The 20,846-nt window shown below is 55.0% G+C and overlaps 3 protein-coding genes across 18 annotated transcripts in view; 2 read left to right on the forward strand and 1 right to left on the reverse strand.

Moving 5' to 3' along the window:
* WDR62 (WD repeat domain 62) overlaps positions 1–9,995 on the forward strand; it is a 50,072-nt gene extending 40,077 nt beyond the window's left edge. For 12 of the 13 annotated variants that reach the window (XM_063614135.1, XM_063614133.1, XM_063614136.1 and 9 more), the window contains 12 exons: positions 1,916–1,968; positions 4,278–4,496; positions 5,642–5,769; positions 6,108–6,211; positions 6,545–6,655; positions 6,895–7,032; positions 7,623–7,737; positions 7,834–7,960; positions 8,042–8,093; positions 8,230–8,868; positions 9,405–9,562; positions 9,655–9,995. In XM_063614135.1, the coding sequence (XP_063470205.1) occupies positions 1,916–1,968; positions 4,278–4,496; positions 5,642–5,769; positions 6,108–6,211; positions 6,545–6,655; positions 6,895–7,032; positions 7,623–7,737; positions 7,834–7,960; positions 8,042–8,093; positions 8,230–8,868; positions 9,405–9,562; positions 9,655–9,915 (2,105 nt within the window). In that variant the 3' untranslated portion in view covers positions 9,916–9,995. The remainder of the gene's footprint in view (positions 1–1,915; positions 1,969–4,277; positions 4,497–5,641; positions 5,770–6,107; positions 6,212–6,544; positions 6,656–6,894; positions 7,033–7,622; positions 7,738–7,833; positions 7,961–8,041; positions 8,094–8,229; positions 8,869–9,404; positions 9,563–9,654) is intronic. The other variant, XM_055239644.2, reaches the window with a different exon arrangement.
* On the forward strand, positions 9,831–19,160 carry OVOL3 (ovo like zinc finger 3). 2 transcript variants are annotated; one of them, XM_055239744.1, is made up of 5 exons: positions 9,831–9,960; positions 16,405–16,570; positions 16,645–16,709; positions 18,212–18,416; positions 18,904–19,160. In XM_055239744.1, exons 2-5 carry the CDS (start codon positions 16,477–16,479, stop codon positions 19,110–19,112), a joined length of 573 nt encoding a protein of 190 aa, XP_055095719.1. In that variant the 5' UTR covers positions 9,831–9,960; positions 16,405–16,476; the 3' UTR covers positions 19,113–19,160. The 2 variants fall into 2 exon arrangements, with proteins under 2 accessions (XP_055095719.1, XP_063470268.1); XM_063614198.1 differs by having other exon boundaries at positions 18,215–18,416; positions 18,877–19,160.
* Positions 19,160–20,838, reverse strand: POLR2I (RNA polymerase II subunit I). Of its 3 annotated transcripts, none has more exons than XM_055239746.2 (6): positions 20,722–20,838; positions 20,112–20,166; positions 19,792–19,865; positions 19,630–19,704; positions 19,468–19,519; positions 19,160–19,268 (listed from the first exon to the last, which is right to left on the reverse strand). In XM_055239746.2, the coding sequence occupies exons 2-6, from the start codon at positions 20,157–20,159 to the stop codon at positions 19,206–19,208; spliced, it is 312 nt and encodes a 103-aa protein (XP_055095721.1). In that variant the 5' UTR covers positions 20,160–20,166; positions 20,722–20,838; the 3' UTR covers positions 19,160–19,205. The 3 variants fall into 3 exon arrangements, with proteins under 3 accessions (XP_055095721.1, XP_055095720.1, XP_055095722.1); XM_055239745.2 differs by lacking the exon at positions 20,722–20,838 and adding an exon at positions 20,251–20,439; XM_055239747.2 differs by lacking the exon at positions 20,722–20,838 and adding an exon at positions 20,277–20,420.
* Between the last annotated feature and the right edge of the window lie 8 nt (positions 20,839–20,846).

Consider the following 20,846-nt stretch of genomic DNA (forward strand, 5'->3'; position numbering starts at 1 on the left):
CAGGAAGAGAATTTTTTGGTGCCTGAAAATTGGAGAGGATTAGCTTTCAGCATGGCTAGATCCAGATAGACAGATGATGTTAAAAGGAAGATTTTTTTTGTATCTTTTGGCTCTGCTTTTCTTCATGTTGGCTTTGCTGATGGACAGACTGTCCCTTTACTAGGGGAAAAGATACCCCAGCAAGTACAGGCTTATAAAACTCCATAGAGAATAGAACACCTCTTTCCTATAGTAGCTCAAGCAGAGTCTTAGGGTTGTGTGGCTCATGTTTCTGGTATCTGCTGTACCCACTTCTGAGCCAGTTGCTGTAGCTGTCCATGTCTCAGCATGTGATCACTTCTGAGGGCAGAGACTGTAGTCAGCTCCATCCACTCACACCACCTGACCAGGCATCAAAGATGTGTTTGAGGCCGGTGGCTCACGCCTGTAATCCCAGCACTCTGGGAGGTCGAGGCGGGTGGATCACCTGAGGTCAGAAGTTCGAGACCAGCTTGGCCAACATGGTGAAACCCCGTGTCTGCTAAAAATACAAAAATTAGCTGGGCGTGATGGCGTGCGCCTGTAACAGCAGCTACTTGGGAAGCTGAGACAGGAGAATTGCTTGAACCTGGGAGACGGAGGTTGCAGTGAGCTGAGACTGCACCACTGCACTCCAGCCTGGGTGACAAAGCAAGACTCCGTCTCAAAAAATAAATGAATAAGTAAAAATAAATTGAATTATGTTGTGGATATTGTTCGGAATCTTTTTCCTCTGCAAAGTCTCTCATCTACCTGTATGTTGGTGAATACAAAGTAGAGGCCTCCGAAATTTTAAGTTATTCCCCTCCAGGTGGCCATTTAGGTTTTTCCTGATTGCACATCACTGTTAATGAGGCTATGGAGACGGAGACCACTCCTAGGCCTCCTCGAAATGTGACGATTTCTCCAGGACAGAGTCTGAGGAGTAGCACCACTGGATCCTGGGGTTATTTTATTTTACTTTAAAAAAGTTGTTTTATTATTTTGTTTCACCTTTTTTGTTGCCCAGGCTGGAGTGCAATAGCACAATCATAGATCACTGTAGCCTTGACCTCCTGGGCTCAAGTGATTTTCTCTCCTCAGCCTGTGGAGTAGCTGGGACCACAGGCTCAAGCTCCCACACCCAGCTAAATATGTGTGTGTCGGGATGGTGTGTGTAGAGACAAGGTCTCACTGTGTTGCCCAGGCTGGTCTCGAACCCCTGGCCTGAAGTATCCTCCCACCTCGACCTCTTAAAGTGCTGGGATTACAGGCTTGAGCCAGTATGCCTGGCCTTTATTTTAAAAGAGAACCCAGGCTGGGCGCAGTGGCTCACACCTGTAATCCCAGCACTTTGGGAGGCCAAGGCGAGCGGATCACGAGTTCAGGAGATCGAGACCATCCTGGCTAACATGGTGAAACCCTGTCTCTACTAAAAAAAAAAATTAGGCGGGCATGGTGGCGGGCACCTGTAGTCCCAGCTACTTGGGACGCTGAGGCAAGAGAATGGCATGAACCCGGGAGGCAGAGCTTGCATGAGCCGAGATCGCGCCACTGCACTCCAGCCTGGGCAACAGAGCGAGACTCCGTCTCAAAAAAAAAAAAAAAAAAAAAAGAGAACCCCAAGGGTTCTCCAAACCCAGTTACTGCCCCACCCTGCATTGCATTAGGCTCTCCGTTGTCCCCACACTTTCCCTGCCATCCTTTGGTAGTATTAAGCTTTTTCACCTTGGTCAGTCTTGTGAGTCAAATATCGCGTTGCACAGTTTAAGTTTGCATTTCCCTGACACCCGGTGCTGTTGAGCCTTCTGACCTCTGGGTTGTGGTGTTGCCTCTTTGGGGACTGCCCGGTTATGTATGTGGCCTGTTTGTTGGGTTGTTTTTCCTCTTTTCATGGATTCTGTGTGTATCTCTCCAGATCCTCGGTGCCTGCTAACCAATGGCAAGCTGCCACTGTGGGCAAAGCGGCTGGTAAGTCTTCAGGGAGAGGGTTGCTCAGGGGCTGGCAGATGAAACGCTTCCCCAGCTCTGCCTTCTGGAAGCCCTTTTTCCTTTCCATGTCCCTCTTTTCCCTGGAGAAGCCCTGTCATCCTTCCAGGCTCAGTGAGACAGCCCTTTGTTCATGATCAGTGCTCTCTGCCAGGCATTGTTCTGGATGTCAGGGACACAACAGTGAGCAAGGGAAACAAAAGCCTCTCGCTTCACAGGCTTACTTGCCTGTGTGGGCGAGGAACAATATCCCCATTAAATAAGTAAATGACGTAGTATGTTGGGTGCTGATAAGTGCTGTGGAGGGAAAAGAATCAAGAAGGAAAATACGTCAGCCAGGTGCAGTGATACATGTCTGTGGTCCCAGCTACTCAGGAGGCTGAGGTGGGAGGATCACTTGAGCCCAGGAGGTTGAGGCTGTAGGGAACCGAGAAGGCACCGCTGCTACACTGCAGTGTGGGCAACAGAGTGAGATCCTGTCTCAAAAAAGAGAAAAAGAATAGGGGCCCAGCATGGTGGTTCACACCTGTGATCCCAGCACTTTGGGAGGCCAAGGCAGGTGGATTGCTTGAGCCCAGGAGTTCAAGACCAGCCTGAGCAACATAGTGAGACCCCATCTCTACAAAAAATAAAAAAATTAGCCAGGCATGGTGGTGCATACCTGTAGTCCCAGGTACTCAGGAGGCTGAAGTGGGAGGATTGCTTGGGCCAGCGAGGTCAAGGATGCAGGGAGCTGAGATGGCACCACAGCACTCCAGCCTGAGCAACAGAGCCAACACCTTGTCTCATAAAAAAAATAGAAAATAAGGAGTGTTGGGGGGTGGCAGTTTTAAGTAAACAGGAAAGGCCTCATTGGGAAAATGATATTTGAGCAGAGTTGAAGCAAGTGAGACAGGCAGATACTGGGACAAATGTTCTGGTCATAACAGCCTATACGTGTAAAGGCCACGAGGCCAGGAGCTCGACACCAGCTTAGGCAACATAATGAGACCCCCATCTCTACAAAAGATTAAAAATAGCCAGCCATGGTGGTGCACACCCATAGTCCCAGCTACTCAGGGGCCTGAGGCAGGAGGATCACTTCAGCCCAGGAGTTGGAGGCTGCAGTGATCGTGCTACTGCACTACAGCTTGGACGGCAGAGTGAGACCTTGTCTCTTAAAAAAAAAAAAAGAAAAAGAGACTGGGTGCAGTGGCTCACGCCTGTAATCCCAGCACTTTGGGAGGCTGAGGCGGGTGTAATCCGAGGTCAAGAGATCAAGATCATCCTGGTCAACATGGTAAAACCCCGTCTCTACTAAAAATACAAAAATTAGCTGGGCATGGTGGTGCATGCCTGTAGTCCCAACTACTGGTAAGGCTGAGGCAGGAGAATCACTTGAACCCAGGAGGAAGAGGTTACAGTGAACCGAGATCCCATCACTGCACTCCAACTTGGCAACAGAGTGAAACTCCCTCTCGAAAAAAAAAAAAAGAAAAGAGAAAGACAATGTGGATTATAAGAGACAGAATAAGAGAGGTGAATGAAGGATGATCCCAAGGTTGGGGCCTGAGCAACTGGAAAAAACAACTGAAACAGGGAATCTAGGAGGAGCAGGTTTGTGCGGAGGAAATGAGTTGAGCTGTCAGCATGTTAACTTTGAAATACCTACCAGACATCCATACAGAAATGTAGAGCAGTCACATGTGCAATTCTGAAGTTTCAGAGAAAAGTTCATGAATCCCAGCTGGGCATTCCCAGCACTTTGGGAGGCCAAAACAGGATTGCTTGAGCCCAAGGGTTTGAGACCAGCCTGGGCAGCATAGTGAGAGTCCACCTCTACCAAAAACCAACAAAATGGGCTGGGCGCAGTGGCTCATGCCTGTAATCCCAGTACTTTGGGAGGTCAAGGCGGGCAGATCACTTGAGGTCAGCAGTTTTGAGACCAGCCTGGCCAACATGGCAAAACCCCATCTCTACTAAAAATACAAAAATTAGCCAGGTGTGGTGGTGGGCACCTATAATCCCAGCTACTCTGGAGGCTGAGACAGGAGAATTGCTTAAAACTGAGAGGCAGAGGTTGCAGTGAGCCAAGGACACACCACTGCACTCTAGCCTAGGAGACAGAGCAAGACTTCGTCTCAAAAAAAAAAAAAAAAACAGAAAGGTTCATGCTGGAGATACGTACCTGGAAGTTGTTTCTGAATGGTATTGACAACCAGGAGTCCAGATGGGCTGTGTGAAATGTCCGTGTCGCTCCCTGCAGTGAGTGAGCACTCAGCCGGGTGCCTGACTGTCCCATATCCTTCAAGCTAGGGGACGATGATGTGGCAGATGGCTTGGCCTTCCACGCCAAGCGCAGCTACCAGCCCCACGGCCGCTGGGCAGAGCGGGCCAGCCAAGAGCCCCTCAAGACCATCCTGGATGCCCAGGACCTGGATTGCTACTTTACCCCCATGAAGCCCGAGAGTCTGGAAAACTCCATTCTGGATTCACTGGAGCCACAGAGCCTGGCCAGCTTGCTGAGTGAGGTACGCACTTCCACCCCAGCCTGGCCTGTAGCTCCGGCACTGTGATGGCCCCAGGGTGCCTCAGGCTGACTCCCACTCCATGGGGGCAGGGAGGATTACATGAGATGGTGAAGGGCAGGAGGGTGAGCCCCAGGTCTGTTGCACAGCAAGACTTCCCAGGGCAGACAGGGAGTCTTTGGAAAGTGGGTCACTTGGGGGTTAAGAGCTTGGATGCTAGAGCAGGCTTGTACCCAAGTGGGGGACATTTGGGTACATCGAGCCCTGACCCTACCCATTCCTGTTGTGTGACCTGGAGTAAGAGGCTTACCTCTCTGGGCTGCAGTCTTCTAGAAAGTAGTCATAATGGGGTCAGGGGCAGTGGCTAACACCTGTAATCCCAGCATTTGGGGAGGCCAAGGCAGGAGGATTACTTAACGATCACTTGAGGAGTTCAAGGCCAGCCTGGGCAACATAGCAAGATCCCACCTCTACAAAAAATTTTTTAAATTTTTTTGTTTGTTTTGTTTTCTTATTTAAAAAAAAAACTTTTAAATGGTAATAACAATCTCTTCTGCCTCAGAGGGCTTTTACAGGAATCCATGCTTAAGTATAGGGCCTGGGCTCTTAGAGGTGCCCGAGCAACTTTAGCTCTTTCTCTACTATTTTCCAAACAAAATTCATTTTTATCCTACCTTATAATTTGTCATCTTTATTGTGGTGTAATATACATCCAGTAACATGCACAGATTTGAGGTATACAGCTTGATGAACTATCTGTGTAATTCATATGTGTCCACTACCCTGGGCAAAATCTGGAGTGTTTTCTACCTCCTAGAAACCCCCTTCTGCCCTTCCCAGTCAGGTCCCCGCACCAGGATAACCAGTGTTCTGACCTCTCACCAAGGACTGAGTTTCCTATTCTTGAACTTCATATAAATAGACACGTAGAGGGTTGGGCCTCCTATTTTTGGTGCCACACCTCTTCCTCATCTATAAAGAGACTGATAATGCAGGGGCAGACCAGGACAAGCTGGTTGCAAGCAGAGTGCATGGCACAGGCCCTGGGTCACAGCCTCCAGCAGTGGGGCTGCTGGCACGGTTCCTGGCACACCATTGGTGGCCCCAGCCATGGCTGCCTCAGAATGGCTGTGCTGTCTTCCCCATAGTCAGAGAGTCCCCAGGAAGCTGGCCGCGGGCACCCCTCCTTCCTGCCCCAACAGAAGGAATCATCTGAGGCCAGTGAGCTCATCCTCTACTCTCTGGAGGCAGAAGTGACAGTCACAGGGACAGACAGGTGGGTGTCCTTTCCATCAAAGGAGCCTTAGCTGGAGGAACCCCCAGCTGATAGCTGCATCCTGGAAGAACTGCTCTCTGCCTTCCCAGTGGGCTTGTGGGAGTGGGGACAGTTGAGGCCTGGATGGGGCAGGAGCCCAGCCTTAGTTCCCTGGTTCCAGGTGGGGTGCAGGAGGGCCTGACCTGGGGGAAGGAGGGGACGTTTGGAGGAGGCGGGGAGGCTGTGGCAGTGCTCCTGCAGGAGCAGCGGGTACAGGTGCCTAGGGGCTCCGGGTGGGGCTGGCTGTTGAGTCTCCAGCTGAAGTCCTTGTTCCCTCTCTGCCCCCACTGGCACTGCAGCCAGTATTGCGGGAAGGAGGTGGAGGCCGGGCCTGGAGACCAGCAGGGCGACTCCTACGTCAGGGTGTCCTCCGACAGCCCAAAGGACCAGAGCCCACCTGAGGGTGAGTGCAGGGCAGGCAGGGACCCTGTGACAGTCTGTGCGTTCAGCCAGGCCCCTTTCTGGGCACCGATGGTGACTTTGACCCAGTACTGAAGCTCAGAGTCTGTCTCTGAGTCTGCTGCTGCCTGAGGATTTTGGGCCCAGCTGCCTACAGCTGAGAGCCCAGCTCTGCCACCTCCTTGATGTGGAACTTCCCTTATTCATAAAATGGGGGGCAGGTGCTCTTATCATCCCTCCTCCAGATGGGGCAACTGAGCCCAGGGAAGGGTAGCCCTGGCCCTGGCTCACCAGAATGGTCAGGCTGTGGGCTCCTGACCCCGACTCTCTCCTTCAGACTCAGGGGAGTCAGAGGCCGACCTGGAGTGCAGCTTTGCAGCCATCCACTCCCCATCTCCGCCTCCTGACCCCACCCCTTGGTTTGCCACATCTCTGCCCCATTTCCCAGGTAAGCAGGGGCCAGGCATGCAGGGGACTCGCTGCTCGGGCCTGGCTTAGGGCCAGTCACAGTGTCTAAGCACAGGCCTTGCAGTTGGAGCCCACTGAGCCTGGAAGACAGGGATCCCTGCTTCTCAGCCTGTGGGCAACAGGGCAAGGATGGGTTGGGCCTGCTTTCTCCATTTCAGGTGGTGTCTGCTGTGACTCATGGTGTTGGCTCCTCTTGTCCCTCCCCTCCTTCCCTGTCAGGATGCACAGGTCCCACAGAAGATGAGCTGTCCCTGCCCGAGGGACCCAGCGTCCCCAGCAGCTCCCTACCCCAGACTCCGGAGCAGGAGAAGTTCCTCCGTCACCACTTTGAGACACTGACAGAGTCCCCCTGCAGAGGTAGGGCCCTGCCCCACCCACACCTGCCAAGGCCGTCTGTGCAGCCTGGCACAGCATTGGCGTCCCTGGAGTTGGCTCCCCAGCAGGGCCAGGAGGGTGAGTGGAGAGCACCTGCTTCGTTTTTTTTTTTTTGAGACGGAGTCTCGCTCTGTTGCCAGGCTGGAGTGTAGTGGCCCAATCTTGGCTCACTGCAACCTCCAACTCCCTGGTTTAAGCAATTCTCCTGCCTCAGCCTCCTGAGTAGCTGGGATTGTAGGCATCCACTACCACACCCTGCTAATTTTTTGTATTTTTAGTAGAGACGAGGTTTCGCCATGTTGGCCAGACTGGTCTCAAACTCCTGGCCTCAGGTGATCTGCCCGCCTTGGCCTCCCAAAGTGCTGGGATTACAGGCGTGAGACACCGTGCCCGGCCCACTGCTTCACTCTTGACCTGAGCCTCACGATGCCTCCTTGCCCACTGCCCCTGCTCGTACCCTGTGTCTGTACATAAGGGTTTCTGGGGATTGCCCTGCTGGGCTGTGGGCCAGCCTGGGGCCAGGGCTGCTCGGCAGGAAGGGTTATGAGGGTCCCCTCGGGATCTTCCCCTAGAGCTCTTCCCCGCGGCTCTGGGAGACGTGGAGGCCTCTGAAGCTGAAGACTACTTCTTCAATCCACGCCTAAGCATCTCCACGCAGTTCTTCTCAAGCCTCCAGAAGGCATCCAGGTAGAAGCTGGCCAAGCACTGCCCACCCTCTAGCTCCTCGACAGTGCCCCAGGGCAGGCTGAATGAGAATCATCCCCCCTGCTCTCCTCCCCACAGGTTCACCCATACCTTCCCTCCCCGGGCAACCCAGCGCCTTGTGAAGTCTCCAGAGGTCAAGCTCATGGACCGAGGTGGAAGCCAGCCCAGAGCAGGTACTGGCTACGCCTCCCCAGACGGGACCCACGTGAGTATTGGGGCCACCTCCATCAGGGCACGGGGCTGGGAACCCCGAGGCCTTGTCCTCACCTCAGAGCTGTGCCTGCAGGTCCTCGCTGCAGGGAAGGCTGAAGAGACCCTGGATGCCTGGTGCCCATCATGTGAGTGCCCCAGTCCCAGACGGACAGCCCTGGGTTTCTCGGCAAGTGGCCGGATGTCCAGCCTAGCTGTGGGGTGTGGGGGGCCCTAGCCATCAGTTCTGTGTGGTGGAGTCAGTGCCATCTGCTTTCGTTACAGCTCCCTGCCGTACGAGCCTGGCGTCCTGTGTCCCTGCTTCCTCCGTGCTGCCCATAGACAGGAAGCTCCCAACGCCCACATCTGCACCCACCCCAGGCCTGGCTCAGGGTGTCCACGCCCCCTCCACCTGTTCCTACATGGAGGCCACTGCCAGCTCCCGTGCCAGGATATCACGCAGCATCTCCCTCGGTGACAGCGAGGGCCCTATTGTGGCCACGCTGGCCCAGCCCCTCTGTAGGCCATCGTCCGTTGGGGAGCTGGCCTCCTTGGGCCAGGAGCTTCAGGCCATCACCACTGCAGCAACACCCAATTTGGGCAGCGAGGGCCAAGAGCCTGCCCTGCATTCCTGGGGCAACCACGAGGCCCGGGCAAACCTGAGACTGACCCTGTCAAGTGTCTGCGATGGGCTCCTGCTGCCCCCCATGGATGCCCAGCCTGGCATCACCGTCCCGGCAGTGAGCTTCCCAACCCCTAGCCCCGTGGAAGAGAGCGCCCTGAGGCTCCATGGCTCTGCCTTTCACCCAAGTATCCCAGCTCCTGAGTCCCCTGGCCTTCCTGCCCACCCCAGTAACCCCCAGCTTCCAGAGGCTGGACCTGGCATCCCTGGCGGCACTGCCTCCCTCCCGGAGCCCACCTCCGGTGAGTACAGCCCTGGAGCAAGGACTGTCCCCTAAGCTCATCCTGTGTGCTAGCTGGCTCAGCTCCAAAGATAGATACTTGACCTGGCCACAGGGACTGTGCCATTCATTCATTCATTCATTAACTTAAATATTTAATGAGCATTACATGTTGGGCTTTGTGCTAGACCCTGGGACATGGGACATGGTGGTAAACAACACAGAGAATTGACAGCTTCAATGGGGGCAATGCCCAGACTAAACCTTTAAGGAACCCGTCATATGTATCACGAAGTGACACATGCCTAGGAGGGACAGAGGAAGGCGAGGGAGTGCAGGGTGGGGACAGGGGTTGGGATTACAAACCAGAAGATGAGAAGAGGCTTCAGGGAAGAGGCTGCATTGGAGCAGAGACCTGTAGGAGTGAAGGGGAGGGAGCCTTGGGGACCCAGAGAAGTGTTCCAGACAGAAGGACAGCATGGAGTCCACCCAGTCGCCCTGGCCGCTCACACCAGTGGAATGCAGCTCGTCTTGCTCATTCCCTTCTCTCTACCCCAGGTGCACTCAGTCTGTTCCAGGGCAGCCCTGCCCACTGGAGTGAGCCCTGGGTGCCAGCTGAAGCCCTGCCCCCATCCCCCCTTGAGCTGAGCAGGGTGGGGAACATCTTGCACAGGCTGCAGACCACCTTCCAAGAAGCCCTCGACCTTTACCGTGTGGTGAGCCAAGCCCCCGAGTTGGGAAAGGGTTGAGGGGTCTCTCGGGACCGCCCGGCCTTGGTGGCCCCTGACAAGGCTGGCATCCCTTGCAGTTGGTCTCCAGTGGCCAAGTGGACACCGGGCAGCAGCAGGCACAGACTGAGCTGGTCTCCACCTTCCTGTGGATCCACGGCCAGCTGGAGGCCGAATGCCTGGTGGGGACTAGTGTGGCCCCAGCCCAGGCCCTGCCCAGCCCAGGACCCCCGTCCCCACCGATGCTGTGCCCCCTGGCCAGCCCAGACCTGCAGACCCTGCTGGAACACTACTCAGAGCTGCTGGTGCAGGCCGTACGGAGGAAGGCACGGGGACACTGAGGGCGCAGCCCCTCCACCGCAGCCCTGCTGCTTCTGAGGACTTAGGTATTTTAAGCGAATAAACTGACAGCTTGGAGGAATGGTTCGTGGTGTCTGTTTGGGCCTATCCACAAAGCCCTCTTCAAGTGGAAGCGGGGAGGAAGGGTAGAAGGTGATGCCCAGAGGACTCGTGTCTGTCAGTGGAGAGCATAGGACCAGCACTCCCAAGAAGTTCAGGAACTGCAGCCATGACCTCAGGGCCAGTCCTCCCACGCTGCCTACAGAGCTGCCACAGACCAGTGTGAGGTGCTTACCCAGTGGGCCCCATTTGTGCCCCAGGGAGGAGCCAGCCCCTCTTACCTGCCCCCTGCCAGTGCCTGAGAACTCACTGGGGCTGTCGTGATCACCATATGCCTACCTTGCCCAGCAGTCCACGCTTTGCCATATCATGGCTCAGGGCTTCTGGGCCAAGGCCATACTAGATCCCACAAAGTCCAGGGTGGTGGTGTCCCCATCTGCAACGGGAAACTGAGGACCCGTGAACAGGCTTGCCCAAGGTGGGTATGGTGGCCTGCACCTATAATCCCGGCTACTCAGGAGGCTGAGGTGGGAGGATCGCTTGAGGCCAGGAGTTTGAGACCAGCCTGGGCAACTTGGTGAAACCCCATGTCTTTATTTTATTTATTTATTTATTTTTGTTTTTGAGACGGAATCTTGCTCTGTCACCAAGGCTAGAGTGCAGTGGTGCGATCTCAGCTCACTGCAACCTCCGCCTCCCGGATTCAAGCGATTCTCCTGCCTCAGCCTCCCGAGTAGCTGGGATTACCATACTCAGCTGATTTTTGTATTTTTAGTAGAGACGGGGTTTTGCCATGTTGGCCAGGCTGGTCTCGAACTACTGACCTTGGGAGATACGCCCACCTCGGCCTCCCAAAGTGCTGGGATTACAGGCATGAGCCACCGCACCTGGCCAAAACCCCATCTCTTTAAACAAAACAAAATAAAACAAGAAACCCAGGCAGGCTTGCCCACTGTATGATCCTGGCAGCAGGCGCAGGCCACCAGCAGCTGGGACAAATAACTGCTTCCCCTTCAGAAGTTCTACATTCCATGAGCTCCCAGCACTGGTGCCAGCTCCCCCAGGCAGCAGGCATCTGTCCACATGGGGTATCTGCTAAAAAAGCCACTCTTGGCTGGGGTGTGGTGGTGCACACCTGTAGTCCCAGCTACTCAGGAGGTTGAGGCAGGAGAATCGCTCAAACCCAGGAGGCAGAGGTTGCAGTGAGCTGAGATCATGCCATCGTACTCCAGCCTGGGTGACAGAGCAAGTCTCAAACAAAATAAAATCCTGCCAGTTCCCACCCAGGTGCCAGGCACTGTAGCGGAAGGAACATCAGGCAGCCCACCTGCCCTCATGGCCACTCACCTTCTATACAGTGAAACGGATGCGGGAATTAGAGCTCTGTGTAATTCTAGATAGTCTGGGGAGATCCATTGCTGGTGAAGGGTCAGGGAAGGCCTTTCGAGGTGACATTTGGGCCAAAGCTTGATAGAGGACATCTCAGGAACACGTCCAGGCCAACAGCACAGCCAGTGCACAGGCCCGGGGCAGCCACACATGATCTGTGTGGAAGGAAGAGGAGCGAAGCCAGGACAGCTGGAATGGAGTGAGCAAGGGGAGGGCAGGAGATGAGGTGCAAGGAGGAGCAGGGCCCCACCAGGCAGGGCCTTGTTGCTTCATGACATTTAAGTCCAAGGAATATCCAGAACAGTTTTTTGTTTTTTGGGTTTGTTTCTAAATTTCTGCTCTTAATGTCTGGCAGATGTCCAGTGTTGCTTATTTCTCACGACTCCTTGCCTCAGGGAGTCCAGGTGATCCAGAACTTAGACCACCTGCCTAGGCCTAGGCCCATCTGCATAGTTCGGCCACCATTGCCCAAAACCTTGCCCAACATCCCTGGGCAAAGCTTGGTGTCCAGCCCCCTATGCCTTGGACACCCAGGAGACCACCTTGGGCCTCTTGTCATTTGTGGAATTACCCTTCCAACCTGTATCATAGCAAAGTCTTCCGCTCCAAGGAGTAAACACCTGGCTTTCAGGGCCCAAGATGGAGGGACGTTGGTTACTCTTGAAGTCATCATGCACCTGGCTTCTTCCTCTCCTGCTCTGTCAACCTCTGTGAGCAAGCTTTAGTCTCCAGCTTATGGCCTCATGGTTGCAACACGGCTGCTGTGGCACCCAGCAGCACACCCTCAAGTGGTGTCTCCATTTCGCAATTGTTGGCTTTCCTGCAGCCCTGACTGGGGTGCCTGGCACAGGCCTGGAAGCGCAGGACCTAGGAGCTGCCCCGATACTACTGCTATGGGGAGGCTGAGGTTAGATGTGGAGTGCAGGGGGCTCACAGAGGGTGACAGCAGGAGAGGAAGAGGCCAGGTGCACAATGACATGAAGAGTAACCAACATCCCTCCAGTTTGGGCCCTGAAAGCCAGACATTTAGTCCTTGGAGTGGAAGCCTCTACTATGATACAGATTGGAAGGAAGGGGAATTCCATGAGGGTCAGAGGCCCAAGTTATTGGTCCCAGCTGCTGGGTGGCCTGGTCCAACCAGGAGCAAAGGCACAGAGAAGGGCACCCTCTAGGGCAGCAGAAAAGAAATGCAGATCTCTCCCAGGGGTCTCCCTGGGAGATTCATCTGGGGTCAGATGAGTCCCAGGCAACAGGAATGGAGATTGCTTTGATGTGCTTGGACCATCTCTCCTGTCCTGGGCATGTTGCAGCTCAAAGAGGTTCTCTCAACAAGAAAGGCAAGTGGGCTGGTAATCAGAGAGGATCCAGCATGTCTGCCACTTCCCTCTTCCAAATGCCAGGCTCTGTCCTGGAAGGACCATACTTTCTCCTTGGACAAACCACCTGGTTAAGAAGCCACTGCCGGTGGTGCAGCGTGTGTGCCTGTGGTTTGTGAGCTGACAGGGTCCCAGCAGGAAGATGACAGCATGCTTAGATGGGATATTCCAAAGAGTTTAACCAAGGGATCATTTGCAAAGGAGCAGCAGGGACTGGGAAACCACGGGGGCTGGTGCAGAACCCCAGGACTGGCACCCTGGGAGCTGTTACCACCCCCAGGCCACAAGGCACAAAGAGAGGGAACAAGAACCCAAAAGAGCAAATCCCAGGGAAAGAGTAGTGCTGAGGGAACTGCGGCCCTGACTCCCACACAGGAGGGAGTGAGAATCAACACCCTGACCTTACTCCCCTCCTGCAGGGCACCCCATTGTCCAAATCCTACTGGAAGCCAGAGTGCATAGAAGCCCAGGTGACCCCGCCTCCCAGTCAACCTCCTAGGTCACGGAGCAGGGCAGAACAGGACTGAGAGGGTTCCTGGAGAACTGGGTCCCTGGAAGGAGAACAGTTCATCTTTCACTGCAACTCTCCCCCTGCTTCTACCCCCACATCTACCCTTGGCCTCCCCACAGCAGTACCATCAGGACAGCTCCTGGGTCCCGAGCTGCCAGGCCCGTGCCAGGCATCCCAGTCAGGGCTGCAGGAAAGCCAACAATTGCAAAATGGAGACACCACCTGAAACCCCATTTTGCAGATGACCCAGCTGAGGCCTGGATGCTTGCCCAGAGGAGGGATTCTTCAGCGGGATGCGGTGGCTCATTCCTGTAATCCCAACACTTTGGGAGGCCAAGGCAGGCAGACGGTTTAAGCTCAGGAGTTCGAAACCAGCCCTAGGCAACATAGCAAGACTCCGCCTCTACAAAAAATTTTAAAATTAGCTAGGTGTGGTGGTGCCCTGTAGTCCCAGCTACTTGGGAGGTTGATGTGGGAGGATCACTTGAGCCAAGGAGCTTGAGGCTACAGTGAGCTGTGTTCACTCCACTGCACTCCAGCCTGGGTGACAAAGCAAGGCCCTGTCTCAAAAAAAAAAAAAAAAAAAAAAGCCTTCCTAACCAATCCCTGCTTATATGTCTGCCACATGCCAGGCCCCATGCTAAGCATTCTCTCCATGTGAGCTACATGGATCTTCAATACAAACCGGGAAGAGGGAGATTCCTTAGTCTCATTTTCCAGATGAAGAAACTGAGGCCCAATGAGAAATGACTTGCTCTGAGTCCTCCAGAGAGCAAGTGGCAATGCATGGCCAGCAGACCCTCAGCACTGCCAGCCTTGCTTCCCCACATGAATTGGCACAACTGACTCTTGGGCAATGTGAAGAAATGAAGAAATATTCCTCTCACCAGAAGCCTTGTACAGATGTCCGCCTCTGACTAGAACACCCTCCCCTTTCATCTGAAACCTTTCAAGGCTTATCCAGGAAGCCATCCCTGCACCCATAGCCTGGATCAGGAGCCTGTTCAGGTCCCCAGGTACCCCTCTTTTTCCCATCGTGGCTGGGTCTCTGCCTCACTTGCCTCTCACTGTCTTGGTCATTCTGGGCTATCACTGGTGTGCCTCCTTCATGGACTTACGTGATTATTTTCAATAAGCTGGGTCTGGAGCTTAGGAAATTGTTTAGTTGCTAGGCGCAATGGCTCACGCCTGTAATCCCAGCACTTTGGGAGGTTGAGGCAGGTGGATCACTCGAGGTCAGGAGTTTGAGACCAGCCTAGCCAACATGGTGAAACCCCATCTCTACTAAAAATACAAAAATTAGCCGGGCGTGGTGGTGCGCACCTGTAGTCCCAGCTACTTGGGGGGCTGAGGCAGCAGAATCGCTTGAACCCAGGAGGCGGAGGCTGCAGTGAGTGGAGATCATACCACTGCACTCCAGCCTGGGCGACAGAGTGAGAATCTGTCTCAAAAAAAAACCAAAAAAACCAAAAAAATAAAAACAGGCTGGGCGTGGTGGCTCACGCCTGTAATCCCAGCACTTTGGGAGGCTGAGCCAGGCAGATCACCTGCAGTTAGGAGACCACCAGCCTGGCCAACATGGTGAAACCCCATCTCTACAAAAAATACAAAAAATCAGCTGGGTGCAGTGGTGTGCCCCTGTAATCCCAGCTACTTGGAAGGCTGAGGCAGGAGACTCACTTGAACCCAGGAGGCGGAGGCTGCAGTGAGCCAAGATCACGCCATTGCACTCCAGCCTGGGCAACAAGCAAAACTCCGCCTCAAAAAAAATTTTTTTTTAATTTAAAAAACAGAGCTTGGATTGCGTCTTAAGTCTTCTGGCTAAGAATCAAGTGTAGAACAGAGCTTGGCCAGTGTGCTGAGGTAGGGTCCTGGGAGCCCCTGGCGGTGTCAAGAGACCCCCTTTGGGCCAGGTGCGGTGGCTCATGCCTGTAATCCCAGCACTTTGGGAGGCTGAGGCAGGTGGATCACTTGAGGTCAGGAGTTCAAGACTAGCCTGGCCAACATGGTGAAACTCTGTCTTTACCAAAAATACAAAAATTAGGCCGGGCGCGGTGGCTCACGCTTGTAATCCCAGCACTTTGGGAGGCCGAGGCGGGCGGATCACGAGGTCAGGAGATCGAGACCACGGTGAAACCCCGTCTCTACTAAAAATACAAAAAATAGCCGGGTGTGGTGGCGGGCGCCTGTAGTCCCAGCTACTCGGAGAGGCTGAGGCAGGAGAATGGTGTGAACCTGGGAGGCAGAGCTTGCAGTGAGCCGAGATTGCGCCACTGTACTCCAGCCTGGGCGACAGAGCAAGACTCCGTCTCAAAACAAAAAACAAAAAAAAAAAAAAAAAAAATACAAAAATTAGCCCGGTGTGACGGTGCATGCCTGTAGTCCCAGCTACTCAGGAGGCTGAGGCAGGAGAATCGTTTGAACCCAGGAGGGTTCCAGTGAGCCAAGATGGTGCCACTGCACTCCAGCCTGAGTGACAAGAGTGAAACTCCGTCTCAAAAACAAACAAAAAAAAGGAGACCCCCCCTTTTACTTTCCAGACTGTGGGAGGGAGGGAGAGTGTTGTTCCAGGCAGTAACGAGGGGCTAGATTATTAACAAACTAGTATTTTAGTGCCTGCTACACCTGAACAGTGCTTCTGGCTGAATGTTAGCCCTGGGAATCTGAAGATCAGAGAGGTGGGGCATCCTGCATGAGGATGCACAGCCTGGATCCTCATTTTGCCCTGACTTATCCAGATCTGCTGTCCTCTCTGCACCCTACAGAGCAGGGCAATCACAGCAGGGGGCCCCTTCAGTGTCCTCAGACAACTGCTGTGATTTGAATAACCAGGCAGGCTGCTGGATGTCCCCTGGTGACTGATTTGCCTGGCAAACAGACCCTCAACCCCTGGGAGACAGTCCCCCTGGGGCCTTGTTTCTTCTTCCTATCCTCAAAAGCTCCCCAGGCTCATCTCCCCTTGCCTGGCCCTGCTTGGTGGTCCTAGTGCTTGTCCACCCCTGGAGGCTGGATGGTTCCCTCCAAAACCTGGGCGAAGATGGGCAGGTCCTCAGGCAGGGGTAATCCGAGCCAGCTTAGTCCACTCCCAGGGCCAATCAGGAAATTTGCATGAAAAGAATGAGGTTCCTCAGAGGCTTCCCCTCCTTTCCCACCAGGGATAGTCAACCTGGGGCTGCGGTCTGACAGCAGGTGGAAGCAGCCTGTGTGTGGAGAGCCTTCCAGAGGGCATGCCCCGCGCCTTCCTGGTCAGGAGTCGGCGTCCACAGCCCCCCAACTGGGGCCACCTGCCTGACCAGCTCCGGGGAGATGCCTATATCCCAGGTGGGCCCCTCACCATGCCTGGAGGTAAGGGGCAGGAGAGAAGCAAAGTGTCACCATCTGGCTTTTCTCCTCAGACTGCAGCAGCCTGGGGGGGCCACCGGCACAACAGTCATCCAGTGTCAGGGATCCGTGGACAGCGGTGAGTGTGTAACTGGCCAGCAAAGCCAGCTGTTTCGCTCCTGCCTGCTCTCAGCCTTAATGAAGCTGACAGCCCCTTGCTCCCCTGACCCATCTGCACATGCCCTCCAGCCTCAGGACCTGTCCACCCCTACTTCTCTCTGTTGGGAATGCCTTTCCTTTCCTAGTAGTGAGCTCTCTACTGTTAGGGGCCACCCCAGCCACCAGGGCCGGAAGCCACAGGGATCTCTCTGTCCAGCCGGGCAGAACAAGATTCAGCCCCACATGTGGATGATCCGCTTTATGTCAGAACATGGGACAAGGCAACAGGAGTGCGATGGGAGATAAGGGTTATTTCAGCTGTGCATGCATTGGAGGAAGGAAAGCGCCAGCTGCAATGTAGTATGTTCATGAAAGCTAGGCACTGTTCTAGGCATGGGCTGTTATATTCAGCGAGAATAAGACAAAAATCCACAATTTTATGGAGCTTATATTCTGGTTGGGGCTGTAGGTATAGACAATAAAATTAGCCTGTAATTCCAGCACTTTGGGAGGCTGTGGCGGGTGAATCACTTGAGGTCATGAGCTTGAGACCAGCCTGGCCAACATGTTGAAACCTTGTCTCTACTAAAATTACAAACATTAGCCAGACACGGTGGCACGTGCCTGTAATCCCAGCTATTTGGGAGGCTGAGGCAGGAAAATTGCTTGGACCCGGGAGGCGGCGGTTGCAGTGAGCTGAGATTGCGCCACTGCACTCCAGCCTGGATGACAGAGCGAGATTCTGTCTGAAAAAAAAAAGAAAGAAAAGAAAAGCCAGGCATGGTGGCACGTGCCTGTAATCCCAGCTCCTCAGGAGGCTGGGGCAGGAGAATCAGTTGAACCTAGGCGGCAGGGCAGAGGTTGCAGTGAGCCGAGACTGTGCCACTGCACTCCAGCCTGGGAAACAAGACCTCGACTCCATCCCCAAAAATGAATAAACAAATAAAATTAGAAAAGTAGACCAGGCATAGTGGCTCATGCCTGTAATCCCAGCACTTTGCGAGGCCAAGGTGGATTGCTTGAGGTCAGGAATTCGAGACCAGCCTGGCCAACATGGTGAAACCCCATCTCTACAAAAAATACAAAAATTAACTGGGCATGTGGTGCATGCCTATAATCGTGTAATCGTGGGGAGGCTGAGGCACCAGAATCGCTTGAACCCAGGAGGCAGAGGTTGCAGTGAGCTGACATCATACCACTGCACTCCTGCCTGGGCGACAGAGCAAGACTCTTGTCTTAAAAAAAAAAAAAAAAAAGTGTATGTTACATCAGAAGATGGGACTTGGCATAGAGAAAGTAAGGGCCATGGGATAGTGAGGGAAGGCCCTGGAGAGTGACAGGCACACACACTAATCACCGTCTCCCACCTGCCTTCCTAATCCTTCATGGTGGCTCGGGGCACTCTGTAAATACTCATTTGCAGAGTAACAAAGGGTGGGTGGGGTCCAGCCAGAGGGGCTAATAACTCCTGCATCCCTCCAGCAGCCCAGACAAGGCAACCTGACCTCTGCTCCCAGGGGCCCAGGGACGTTGGGCTGCCCGCTCTGCCCTAAGGCCTTCCCTCTGCAGCGCATGCTGACAAGGCACCTCAAGTGCCACAGTCCCGTGCGCCGCCACCTGTGCCGCTGTTGTGGCAAGGGCTTTCATGACGCCTTCGATCTCAAGCGCCACATGAGGACTCACACTGGTGAGCAGTGGCAGGGACAGGGAAAAGTTGCTCGGCCCCAGGTGGGGATGGAAGGAAATGGAGAGAGGTGCTGGGCTGTGGAGTGTCCAGGGTTTGTGTATGTGGGGTATGGGGAATCAAGACATGATGTCTCTCGGACCCCACTGGGTGGGTGTAAGGTGGCACCAAAATAGGGGCCTGTCAAGGAATGCAGAGTGCAGACGGATGCCGGTTATACGATTCAGGCTCCAGATCGAAAGGCAAGGGGAGGCCTCCCTCTCCATCCCCCAGGGGAGGGAGCATCCTGGTGAGAGAGGGTGGAGACACAGGTGTCTGGCCCATGTCTGCACTGGGTGAGGGTAGCAGATGGTGGGTCATGGGTGGAAGAGTCTGAAAAGCTTGGAATAGGGACCAGAAATGCTCAACACTGGAAAGCAGGGTGGGGGGCTTTAGTCCAGAGCCCATTGCCCTCTCTGTCCAGCCCTCCCCTCTGTGCCCATCTGTGCAGGGATCCGGCCCTTCCGCTGCAGTGCTTGCGGGAAAGCGTTTACGCAGCGCTGCTCCCTGGAAGCTCACCTTGCTAAGGTGCACGGACAGCCGGCCAGCTACGCTTACCGTGAGCGCCGGGAGAAGCTGCACGTGTGCGAGGACTGCGGCTTCACCAGCTCCCGGCCCGACACCTACGCACAGCACCGCGCCTTGCACCGCGCAGCCTGATACAGTGTGCCAGCGTCCTCCCCACGAGGCAAATAAACACAGCAAACTCACGCATGGAATCTGGTGTTTATTACACTCGGGGGAGAGGGGAGGTCACTCGGTCCAGCGGTGGCCGCAGTGTGGGGCCGTGCACACGTAGTACAGGCGCATGGCGTCCTGGCAGAAATGATGCATGGTTAGGAAGGGTTTGGACCCAGCAGCGCCTTACCCCAAAAGAACAGGCAAGAGAACTTCACCAATAGGTAAGGGCCCGGCACAGAGTTCCAAGAAGCGCAGGGTCACCCATATTGATATCCCCGCCACCGGAAAGGAACAAACAAGCCCCAGATACTTAGGAAGCCTTCGTGCCACTTACCTCGGCCCGGGCACTGTGTGACTGGAAGAACACAGCCTCCTTGTGGCCGCATCTGAGGAGGTGGGGGCTCGGTCACTGGAGGCTTGACACCCTTCCCTCCTCCCTTCGCCCAGTGAGGAGATGAGCCTCACTTTACCTCCCCAGTACCAGCTGAGCGCTCACTTTTGGCACGGGTGGTCCTCGGTCCGCGGCAACGTGGGGTCCTGGGACACGTCGGCGATAATCTGGGTCAGTTCGCTGCAGGGACGCGGGGGTGCAAAATTACGCTCAGACCCAGCCTCCAGAGCCAACACCCCCGCCCCCAGCTCAGGGCCCGCCACTCACTCCACTTCGTGCGTGATCTTGTTGACATAGATGCAGCTGTTGTCGGCCTCCTGCTGGTAATCACAGTTCCGGCACTGCGAGAGGGCGAGTGTGGGGGAAAGGGGGTCACGGAAGGATTCCAGCTAAGATTGGGAGGAGAGGGCAGGGTGATCCCGGAGGGTATGACGACAGGACTGTCTTTGAGGATGGGCAGGACATGAGAGTCAGGATCACTTGAGGTGCAGCGGGGGGCGAACAAGGAGTCCGGTCACAGAGGCAGGGGGCAGGGTGGGGCCACGCTGGGAACAGGTGGACCCGCCGGGGAAGACCCCGGCGCTCACCGCGTAGAGCAGAATGCGGTTCTCCTTGTCTTCCTTGGGGTACAGCATGTTGTTACTGTGAGGAGGGGGAGGTGCCAGGGGTTAGTCCTGGAGCCATTCCTCGCCCGCCTTCTAACATCACCCGCTCCCTCCGCCTCACCATTCCTGGCAGAAGCGAATACCCACAAAGCCCGGCTCGTAGGTCCCGTCGGGCTCCATGGCGACGCGCAGCCAGGTGCGCAGCCCGCGCAGCCCTCCCAGCCTACTGCGCTTGCTCCGCCGCGCTACAGGTCGCGAGAGGGGCCAGGCCTAGGTGCTTCGCCAAAAGAGGGCGGAGCTGCGCACACGTGCTGGCTCCCCGCAGCCTTGGGCTCGGCTCTGTCCGCGCAAAGATTTCATGGCTTGCTTCAATCTTTTGATATCTTAGAGTAATTGCTTCCAATTTTTGGGCATCGCCGCCTCAGTTTACAGAATAGTATGGATGTGGTGCCAGAGCCAGGAAAACGATGCGCATCGTAAGCCGCAAAACAATGAGCATCCAGGACAAGCCACGGCGCTTGGCTTGGCTGAAGGCCAGTGCGCATGCGCGAGTTTACCCTTCGCGGACTGAGCGAGCTCTTGCCAGTCCTACCTCCGGGCTTCAGTCTTCGCCGCCTGTTCTGGTCCTTTCCCGGGCCGCTATTGGAAGAACCGTGAACTATGGAAGGCCTCTCTGGATTGGCTGGGCTGGCCCAAGAGTAAGGAGAGCCTTCTTCG

This window comes from Symphalangus syndactylus, chromosome 13 (genome assembly GCF_028878055.3).
Source record: "Symphalangus syndactylus isolate Jambi chromosome 13, NHGRI_mSymSyn1-v2.1_pri, whole genome shotgun sequence".
Taxonomy (NCBI): Eukaryota; Metazoa; Chordata; class Mammalia; order Primates; family Hylobatidae; genus Symphalangus; species Symphalangus syndactylus.